This window comes from Drosophila albomicans, chromosome 3, assembly GCF_009650485.2.
Source record: "Drosophila albomicans strain 15112-1751.03 chromosome 3, ASM965048v2, whole genome shotgun sequence".
In the NCBI taxonomy this organism is placed as follows: Eukaryota; Metazoa; Arthropoda; class Insecta; order Diptera; family Drosophilidae; genus Drosophila; species Drosophila albomicans.
Window position 1 is genome coordinate 26,401,170 of NC_047629.2, and position 11,047 is coordinate 26,412,216.

Below are 11,047 nucleotides of genomic sequence, written 5' to 3' on the forward strand. Positions count from 1 at the left end.
CGGTCTGTCTGTCAGACAGTTGTCAGTAGGCCGTTGCCAGTTATCATTGAAAGAAAACAAATTGTCAAGTAAAAGAAAAAAAAGGAAAAACAAAAGTTAATTCAATCAAAATTTAACGCTGCGGTTGCCGCTCTGGCTTCGCCGCTGACTTCGCCACTCGCTTCGAGCTGTGTGATATAACAGCAGTAACAGCAGCAGCCGTGAAGGAGTCACTGACACTCGCAGCGAAACGGAGTTTGCTACTGTTTCCGCTTTTTATATCGTATTCGTGCTGCAATCAAATCGCGCCAAATGCAAAGCCATTGACTGTGACAAACAACAAACAGCAGCAGCAGCAGCAGCAGCAGCAGCCGAAGCAGCCGCTGTGAGTGGTCGTCAAATACACAAAATTCAACGTAAGTATTCCTGACTTTCCCTCGCTCACTCCGTTGAGAAACACCTGCGACATTATGGTTAGAAAATTACCCTACAGGATGGCGTAATTTGCAGTTTGTTGTTCCCTTATTTTTTCTTCTTTTGTTCTTCTCGGGTTTTTCTAGCCGAATTTAATGAGAGTACTACGCAAAATGTCTGCACGCAACTTGAAAATTAGCGTAGCCCTTGGATTCCCCGTAGTCCGTCTAAAATCGTTGCTTACACACACTCAACACACACACACCGGTCGTATGAGTAATATTGTGTATGCGACCTTATAATGCTCATGTGCTTTGTGTACTGTGTTCTGTGTTTTGGCTCTGGCTCTAAATTGGTGTGAAAATGCCTCTAAACGTGCCATCCATTTCACTTACAATATATATTCTGCAAAAACAATTCGATGGCCCTGGGACATGGAACGTCAAAGCGTTTCCCTGCACTTTCACAGCTCAGCGCTGAGCGAGGCATTCATTTTAAATGACGATAATTGGCGATTGCCCATTGACGACCGACGACCAAAGACCAACGACGACGATTCACGTTGCGAGAGTAGGATGAACAATGAGTGCAGCATGTGCGGCTTCGATGAGTCTCAACTCGAGCTCATTTGTTCGATACTCAGTCAGAGTTTCGCTTTCGTTCTGTCTCCTTGGCAATTTATAAAGGGAGAATGAAGTAATAGAAATAGGAGAAGTAATGGTAGATGCAATTGAGGAATGTATAATTGCTGTAAAAGAAGGTTAAAAGTTGCAATATTTATTTTAAGTTGGAATAATTGTAATAAGACTTTTTTACATTAGGTTATGTATAATAATAATATATTTATAATAGAAATTATATTAATGGTAATATTAGTAATATTATATTTATTAATCACACAAATAAAAGTGATAAGAACAGTATTCGTATATTTGTAATTGTAGAAGTAGGAAATCTTGAATCTGCTTTAATATGCTTGTGTTTCTCAATTGTCTTCAAAGGCTAGCTTAGTGATTTAAACTTTTAAGGACATCTTGATTTCATATATAAGATAATAAAGTTCTATTCAATGAATACTTTTTTTCTTAACTTAATTTATTAATCATTTAATTAATTTAATATATTAGAAATGATAAGTTCAAAATTTCTTTCTTCTTTTTATTTTCTACGCTTGTTTGTCAATATATTATTCATGATTTTTAGAACCTCTACTCAAAGTTTTTGCATTGATGTTGTTCTAGCTCAGCTTGTAACAAAAACTATTTCTAGCTTTATAGTAAATGATGTAATGAAAGTATAATTGTAGTATGGAAAGTGAGAGCCCTGTTATTAGCATTTCTACGGTAAAAAAGTGTTAATATAGTAGTACAGTAGTTGTATTATTATTTGAAACTGCAAAATTATATACTACATATTTGCTTAGTAGTAAAACTCACATTCGCTGGCACAGTTAATTGGCTCCTTGGAGTACACTTTTCCTTGGCCAGGCCGGAAAATCTAATGAGCTTCAATTTACGAACTTCGCTCTTAATTTCCCCTGTTGCGCACACGTGATAAATTTTGATGTCGTTGTCCCCATCATTTCGTATGCAGAACGAAATTAGTATGCAGGATTCATTCGCTCAACTCACAAAACCCGTCTACTACCCAATGATAAATTATTTATTTAAATTAAAACTCTGTTGCCACGAGAGTGAAGTGTTCCATTCGGTTGCAACATTTCCACTTAATTTCATCTAATTAGTGACCTTCGTGAAGACGCCCATTGCCATTGCATTTCCACTGACACTGGTTTGACGACCTTGCAACAAAAAAAAACAAAAGTTTCCTCCCCCTTCTGTTAGAATGACAAGCATTCATATGAATGAGAGAGTATGAATAGCTGGTTCGTGTTTACGAGTGTCTGCAGCTGAATGCAGTTAATTACCCAGACAGAGAGAGCATGTTATGAGCTGGAACACAGCTCCTACTCCCACTTCGACTCTTGAGACTGGCTAATCACAATTCAATGGCATGTTTGCTGCGATTGCAACACTTTGTCATTGTCAGTGGCAAGTCTCTTGGCTGGTCAGCAAATTTTTTTGTTGCTCGCTTGTTTGTTTGGGAGCTGCAAATATTTAGCTTAAACATAGACATAGGCTTCGTAGCAAGGACATGCTGTTGAATAGCAGAAATCAGCAGTTTTGCCTTCGACCCGATGTTGTTTTTGCTACTTGTATGCTAATAAACTATTTTATGACAGCACGTGGTTCGTTTTGCCGGCTGTCGGCATCGGGCATCGGGCATCGAAAGCAGCAACATCAACATAGGCCTCGGCGTCTGCTCGGCTGCTTTGCCACTTCAGTATCTATGTCGGCAGACTTATCCTGACATTTGACTGCCTTCAGACAAAGCGACGCTGCGCCCACACTCCTCCCCTGAGAGCGGGGCGGGGTGGGGGGACGACATTTCCGCCTATAAAAGTGAAAAACATTTCCGTTCTGGCTTTCTTTAGCTGTTTGCCTCATATGTTGACCCGCCTTTGAATTTATTTAAACCTGAAAAAAAAAGCGAAAAACAAAACTTAATCGCTTGTATTTATGTGTGCGTGCCTGAGCTTCTGACTGCTGCTCCTGCTCCAGCTCCTTGGGGATTGTCTGCGAGTGTGCGTGAGTGTGTGTGTTTGTCCTCTTCTTCATGGTTCATAGGCCAAACTGTGGCAGACATTTATTACAAACAGTTTGCACAGTGCGCTGAGCTTCGGGCAAACAATTGAAGCCGCCATTCGCCATTTGAGTCAGCGACTTCCTTGCCTCCGCACACTTCTCTAGTCGAGGATTGGCTCAGGCGACTGGAAATGGAGTCATAAAGCGACAGTCCATTAAACTTGCAACACTGTGTCTCTCTCTCTGTGTGATAGGTGTGTCATTGCCTGCCATTTGCATGCCCAATATATATATTGTTCTATATAGTTAGTTGTATGTAAGTTTGTACATATTTTATTGCTGATGTAGAATGTGTAAGCGATATAATTGACTCTGTGTCAGGCAATGGATTTAGCCGTGGCCAAGCCGCACGCCATGGGACGACATGTTTGCCGCTTGTTTTTCTATTTTGTTGTTTCTTTTTACAATTATTGACTGCGCCACAAGGCTAAAAGCGCCGCTAATTTATGCAGACAGTTTTTCACTCGAATTACATTAAAATCCATCCATTTGGGACGTGAACACTGGCAAAATGTTGATAAGAAAATCGGCCTAAAAGAAAAACTCTGCTGCCGAGTCAAGTCCTTGCCAATTAGCAAAGTGAAAAAAGCTGGCAGCAAAAAGTCGCTGCTCTTCCCCTCGCTTTAACAATAACAAGCATCTAGGCTTGAAGGCCAACCATCCCCCCCCCCCCCACACACACACACACACACACAGCCAGCCACATTCCACATTTCACAGCGACATCCTTTCCTGTTTCCTGCCATGACCTCCATGCCACTCGGCAAACATGCTGCCAAAGTCTTTAATTTGATTAAAGCCTCTGCTCTGCCAGCGGTCATCTATTTGATGGCCATTTTCGCCGCGCCTAAAGATATGCAACACTTTTTTCTGTTTCGCTCGCCATCTTTTTTTTTGGCAAGCATCGGAACTAGTTGATTTTTTGTTCGGCGCAGACTAAAAATAAAGATTGATTTTCATTTCATTGATGCCATCGAAAATATTCGAAGCAATTAACTAGTAATAATTCACGTCTCTTTTTTCTATACGCTATAGAGATTGATTGAATATTGACTCTTATAATATAGTAGAAGGCAAAACAATCACGACAATTGTGTGTAATAACTTTAGATATATGTAGTTGCTTGGGTCGTGTTCACTTTAATTATGCACAATCAATAGCTAGATTCGATTTTTTTCCGTTTCATAAAGTGAGTTGTGAAAGCATTGATATAGATAACGTGGATAATTGTACTACGAACATTTAATTTGAAGTTAGCTGCGTAGTAATAATAACATTAATCGCAAAATATAAAATATTAGATTAAATTTTTTTAAATTAGAACTTCAAATCTTTAGAGTGGGAAAACGCCTACTTAGTGATATATTTTGCACTCTTTGGTATATTTTGAATGTTGTACTATATGCAGCTTTAAGTATTTTTGTGGTATATTTAAAATTAATACCGCTCTGTTTTTATTTAAAATTGCTAGCGGTAGTTTTCTTACTTATTTGTTATAGAAAGCTTAAATATAAACACATTGCAAATTTTAAGTAACAGCATTTATCAGCTCTGCAAAAATTCTAAATTTATTCTAATTTGAATTGCTTAGATACTTACATTTGAGGTGTAAAAGTTCAATGTGCAACTTTCGACATTTTAATGCATAGTACTTTACAGCTTTGGAATTATATTTGCTATAGAAGCAAGACAATTTCAATGCCCGATTAACTATCATGCTCTCATCTGTGCTGACACAAATGTCCAAATGTGATAGTCCTTAAACTATTTGACCATGGACTAAGCACACACAGCGATTGCAAAGATGCCATAAATCTTCTCTTATCCCTCCCGCCGTCAGCTGAACGACATCATATGTACGTAGTTCTATATGAATTGAATTGAATTGCGCCAAAGGACATTTTGCAGTGCACTGGCTGTTTTACTATTTTTAGGCACTGTGCAAGGTGCACAATTGCAAAAGCCCAGCCAAAGCAGCATGTCGATGATGCCGCAAAGTCCCTCAACAGGCGCAGTTGACTGATCAATTGCCTGCGATGCCAGCGATAATATTTCTAATTGCTTTGCTGTGTGTGTGTCCTTAAGCTGATGGAGAGAGGATGCGGGCCGGCATGGGATGGGACGGACATTCATTAGAACACTCGTGGCATTGTTAAGCGGCGGCTGTGTTGCTTAATGACAGCTGCTGGCTGCAATAATGTGCCACACGTGCCCTATCTTTGGGCCATCTCACTTGTCACTCACTCTGTGGCAGTTTCGCATTCTCGCAGTCAATTTAATGCCCACGCACAACGCTCACTCGCTCTCGCTCTTCCACTCTTTGTATCTGTCCCTGTGGCAGGTGACAGTTGGCAGTTATGAAATTTAACAAAGCGCCACTTTTGCCTCATTGCTCCAACTTGAAAACTTATGTAAATGTGCGGTGAATGTACCAAGTATGCAGATACAGGTAGAAGTGGTCAGGTGTGAGATGAGGCAACGGCACGTCATCAGTCTCATTGTTGAGTTACATAAGTCAAGGCCTGAGATGGCAAGCTAAGCTAAGCCAAGCAGCGACTTGACTTTATGATGAGCCTTCCTTTGTTTTCATGGTTCTTGGAACCACAAAAGGCAAGGGCAAAGCAGTCAACCAACTGTTGCGACATTATCCATGCCACATTGCCACATCCATCCTACACCACCAGAGTCCACACGTCGATTTGCTTGTGTCTGTTTTGGCATATTCTGAATCATTCTACCCGACGCACGTACTGTGTGCAAGGGTATCAAGAGTTTATGCTAATCTGAAATGCCTAAAACAATTTCAGTCTTATACTATATATATGTATATTATTTTATTATATTAATATTTAGCTGAGATGTTTTTCTGTCCTTTCACATCAACAGCCAGACATTAAAATAGCTGTAGCTACCAAACTTGGGCTGGGTGTTGATTGTTTTAGAACTTTGCCACAATAACTTTTTACTCTACAAAATTTGAACAACAAAAAATCAATTTCTTGGTTATTTGAAAAGTTAAAAGTCAAGCTCTTGCAAGGCACAGATAGTAAGCTTATAAAAGTTGAAAAATTTATTTTCTGTTGTAGTAAAAAGTTCAGCTGAAATATAGCACCATTTTTGTATGTTTGCACTATATTCATTTATTTATTTTGTTTATATTAAAATAGTAAAGTTCACATGGCTGTCAGGTATCTGAAAGTTTAGCACATACGTCTGTGGGTTTTGCATTTGTTTGTTTGTATTGAGCTAAATGCCAGCCCAATATTCAGCAACCATTTCTCACTTTCTTTGCCGCATTGTCTGTCTGCCTGACTGTCTTCTATCACTAATGAGATGCAACAAAAGGCGTCACGACGTCAAGGTTTGTTTACTTCCGCGACGGATGCGACGGTTCTATTGTGTCTACGCCTAGGTCACTAGTCGACTGCTGCTGCTCGTACTATTGTCTGTCTATGCAGAACTTGGCTTTGACTTGTGGCAGCTACTGCTCCTGCAACTGTCCTGCTGTTGCTGTTGTTGATGTCGCGACGTTGTGTTTTGTTGTGGTGATAACGATGCACCGGGGCCATGACAGTCAGAGAAGCAGCTCAACAGCTGCTGCCACTTGCACCTTCAACAATAGCTCAGGCAGACACAGACCAAGTGATAGTAGTTGTAGCAGGGACATGCCACACGCCACACACCACATGCCACACCGTATTTACCGCCTTCGCATTAGCTTAGGCTTAGTGCCCTCAGCCTTGGAATGACATTTGCCCTGAACTTGTCCAATATACTTAACGGATTTTCCTTCGTTCTTTATTTTATTATGGTACTTTCAGCATTTTTGGTCAATTCCTTTGACAATTGCAGGCAGGTGGTGTCCCCAACATTTAAATGAAGAAACATGGGAAATGGCATGAACAAGGTAAGTTACATTACTTTCCGTGCAATGTCGCGGCATTTTTTTGGAATAAATTGACAAAACTTTGTAACTTATTCGTTAATTCAATAATCTTAAAGGGGGCACTTCATGCATAATATAGTATTTCGAAAAGTTAGTTCGCATTTAAAACTTTATATATTATGGAAACAAATACACAGTAGTTTTCAATGTAATGTTTGTCCGTTTAATAATTTAAATACATCGATAAGTCTACAGTATGTTTAACATATCGATAATTTAGTTTGAATTTGAAACTTTCGATGACGCAGTAGTAACCAGGGCTGCAGCTATCAAAGACTGCGTGTATCGATATCATAGCAAGTGATCGCTGAGAACAGCAATTGCAGTTAATTTTTTCGGAGTTTACAATATAGTATTTTAAATTGTGCATTCGTTTTTTCTTCAAATATAAATAACAGAGACACCGCCAGCTAGTTGTCAAGGCAAGGTTGTGCTAAGCAACATCAAATAAACAAACAAACAAAAAAAGAGTTTATAGCTTTGCCGAGTAAACAACATTGAAACACAGATTTCTATAAATGTTTAATTTAGTATTCGGACTGGAAAATTTTAAATGGGGCATGATCAATGTAAATATCTTTATCTCACACCAAAATACAATTTAAATACTCATCATTCTGTTTAGGTCTTGCCGGGACTGTATGTGGGCAACTACCGCGACTCCAAGGATCACCAGCAATTGGACAAGTTCAAAATCTCGCACATCATTGCCATACATGACAGTCCAAGGCGTCTCCTGCCGGTATGGATCGATTATCATTGCCTGATCTATTACCAAGCATTTAACAACTCCCTTTATACTTTTGCAGGACAAACACTATCTCTGCGTAATGGCCTCGGATACGCCCGACCAGAATCTATCGCAATACTTCTCCGTTTGCAATGATTTCATACATGCGGCGCGTCTGCGCGAGGGCAATGTGCTCATCCATTGTCTGGCGGGAATGTCGCGCTCCGTCACAGTCGCTGTGGCTTATATTATGACGGCTACGCATCTGAACTGGAAGGAGGCATTGAAGGTGGTGCGCGCTGGTCGCGCTGTCGCCAATCCCAATGCCGGATTCCAGACCCAGTTGCAGGAGTTCGAGCAATACAAGCTATCCGAGGAACGGCGGCGATTGCGGGAACGATTTCCCTCGTCGGCTCTTGAGCAGTTGGATCGCATCAAATGTGGCCTGGCGCTGGACAACTATCAGGAGCTGTTGCAGAATCGTGACATCTGCGAGGGCAACTGTTCTCGCGGCGAAAAGTGTCCAACAGGTGCGATTGTTTCCACATTCCCCAGGTTGGCCGCTGTTTGCGGCATGTCTATGGTGGGTCCACATGGCTCAACGCCGACCTCGCCGGCAAGGACGACTTATAATCCAAATGAGACTGTTACGCTGAAGTTTATTATTGACACTTGGCGCACTAGGACATACGACAATTCGGAGAGTCCCACAGGCTCTGTTGACGATCACATCAGTGACTCGGATTACGAGTCGAAAGATAATTTCGACGATTCAAGCGATTCGACCAGCTCGGCTGAGACGATGATGCCAAAGGTGACCTATTACACGCCCAAGGTTAATGATGGACGCTTTGTCAAAAATCTGGATAAGCCAGAGACTAGTGACAGGCTGGAAATCGCAAAGCAGTCTAGTAGCAAAGAGAGTGGACGTAAAAGCAAACGCAAGTCATCCTATAAACGCAAAAACACGCGGAAAACCAAGACGAAGCATTAACTTCACATTCACTTCTCTTTTAACTATAATAAAAAATGATTTAATTGTGAGTTGAGCATTTACTTTTTGTCTTTTGTTATCCTTGCAGGCGTCTGTAATATGGATCCCAGCAAAGGACTCTTCCGACGTCGACCGTCAAGCGCATCCACGCACTCCCGACTGCGTGCCCAGTCCTCCAATGCCAACCCTAGCTCCTCGCCAAGCATGCTGAGCGTGGCCAGCGCTGCGGCAGGCGGCATCTCTTGTGGACCGGGTGGCATCAGCGGTGCCGTCCAGTCGTGTCCCACATCGCCCAAGCACTCGCCGGTGCCGCGTCGCTCGATGGGCAACGAGCGAAGTATACCGGAAGATGAGGTTGCCTGTCAACAGCCGACGACGACGACAAGAACGGCGACGAGCACCAATCCGACTACCTCCAGTGAAGCGGCTGAGTATGCGGCAGCCATTGAGGATGCACGCCGCGAACAACAACAGCGTCAGCTGCAACGCTCTCCATCGCGCCAAAGTCTCAAGGCAGCCGGCCGAGGCAACTCCATGGGCAGCAGCAATGCGGGTCGTGTCAGCAGCGCTGGAACACGCAGCAAGGAGCCGCCAGTTGCGGAAGGAGCACAGCTGCAACGCAGTGCGAGCACTGTAAGCGGATTTGGGGTGCGACCTCGCAGCAGTCCAGCGGGGTTGCATGCCTACACAGGTAGCTAATCCTCTCGAGCATTTGCAGTGCATCCAGTTTGAATTTCATCTCTTTGTTTTGAATAGGTTCGGTGCCGTCGTCTGCGCATGGTTCGCGAGTGGACCTGCGGGATATTGACAAGGGATCGGCCATTTATTTGGGCTGCTCGGCGCCACGTGCCTCCACATTATCAATTGCCTCGTCGCGTGGCTCGTCCAGCGGTTCGGCACCACCGTCACCTTGCCACACGCCACCGTCGAGTCCACGGCACGGTATCAAGAGGTATGATTTGCACTACAAACTATCCGAAACTTAGTTAACATAATTCTCTTTCACCCTCGAACAGATCTACCAGCGTAGCCAAAAAGCCCAGATGAAGTCCACGTAACTGTTATCGATTTGCACCCATTTCAAAAACACGCGCTCGCGACCTGCACTATTTGGAGCACCTTGTCCAGATCTCACTTACTCTGTGGATGTCTATTAATCCGTGTGGTGACTTTGTTTGATGGTCTTTTCATTGGTGTTTCTAATTTGTATAACACTTTTGCTGATCAAGTGGCAATTCGACAAGTGCTGTAGACCTGATCGATAGACAATGGAAACGATAGCATTGTTGTGGTCGGAAAGAACCAGCTCGATGCATGCTTTGTTCTTTTCAGTTCATTGGCAATCAAATGGAACCACGTTGAGTTCATTTTTCAAACTAAACTAATTACGCGCCTTTTGTAGTAATCAATTGTTAGCTATTCTCTCTTTAAACTTGTCCATTCGAAGCAACAACAGCAAGAACGCTGCTTAGTAAATTGTTGAGCAATTTTCTTTTGTATTACGAATGCAAACTAAAAAAAACGAATTAATCAAAATAATGAAATACAGCAAAAGAAAAAGATAAAAGAAATTATAAATAGAAATAGAAAAATTGTTGACACACTATTTTTTCAGAGACGCATTTAAATAATTATCCACATATATGTATGTGTAGATGTATATATGTATTTTACATATATATATACAAGCGAAGTATATATATATTTATTATAAAACATATTTGTTGTCAGTTGAAAGTGGGGAAAGTATAGCTCCATTTTTGTTAGTTTTTTACCGAAACGAGCCGCCGCCGCCACCTGCAAGTGCTTTGGCAGTCGAACAATAAATAATTGCAAATTCTAGTTATAACAAAAACCGAAAAATGATACAAAATCATACATATACAGTTATATGAATAAGATGTGAGAAATTTGAAATGCATATATTTATATTTTATGTAGATGAATATTGTTGTTGCAAGCATTTTGATATGAACAAGAAAAACCAAACCGAATCAAAGCATTATACACGCCTAGACTTGTATAAAAATTGTTATTTAGTAACTTGTTGAATTGAGTAGTTTATACTTATACACATTATATATTATACACTTGATGAAAATTGTTATTATTCGACCATTCCACACACAGATACATACGCACACAATCACATATTTTTAAAGTTAAGAAAAGAGAAGAAACAAAAAAGCAAAACAAAACAAAATTTAAAGAATTTTCGAAATTACAAAATTACATTTTATGCATTAAAGTGCGCTTTAAAGCTTGTGGCTTATCAAAA

The 11,047-nt window shown here is 41.1% G+C and overlaps 1 protein-coding gene across 3 annotated transcripts; it reads left to right on the plus strand.

The window, feature by feature from the left end:
- Window positions 1–23: 23 nt before the first annotated feature.
- On the plus strand, window positions 24–10,341 carry LOC117572162 (protein phosphatase Slingshot). Of its 3 annotated transcripts, XM_034254812.2 has the most exons (7): window positions 24–395; window positions 6,921–7,006; window positions 7,671–7,787; window positions 7,855–8,305; window positions 8,858–9,460; window positions 9,526–9,721; window positions 9,786–10,340. In XM_034254812.2, exons 2-7 carry the CDS (start codon window positions 6,986–6,988, stop codon window positions 9,814–9,816), a joined length of 1,419 nt encoding a protein of 472 aa, XP_034110703.1. In that variant the 5' UTR covers window positions 24–395; window positions 6,921–6,985; the 3' UTR covers window positions 9,817–10,340. The 3 variants fall into 3 exon arrangements, with proteins under 3 accessions (XP_034110703.1, XP_051862111.1, XP_034110702.1); XM_052006151.1 differs by lacking the exons at window positions 24–395; window positions 6,921–7,006 and adding an exon at window positions 7,388–7,614 and having other exon boundaries at window positions 8,858–9,402; window positions 9,786–10,341; XM_034254811.2 differs by lacking the exons at window positions 24–395; window positions 6,921–7,006 and adding an exon at window positions 7,389–7,614 and having other exon boundaries at window positions 9,786–10,341.
- Window positions 10,342–11,047: the final 706 nt, after the last annotated feature.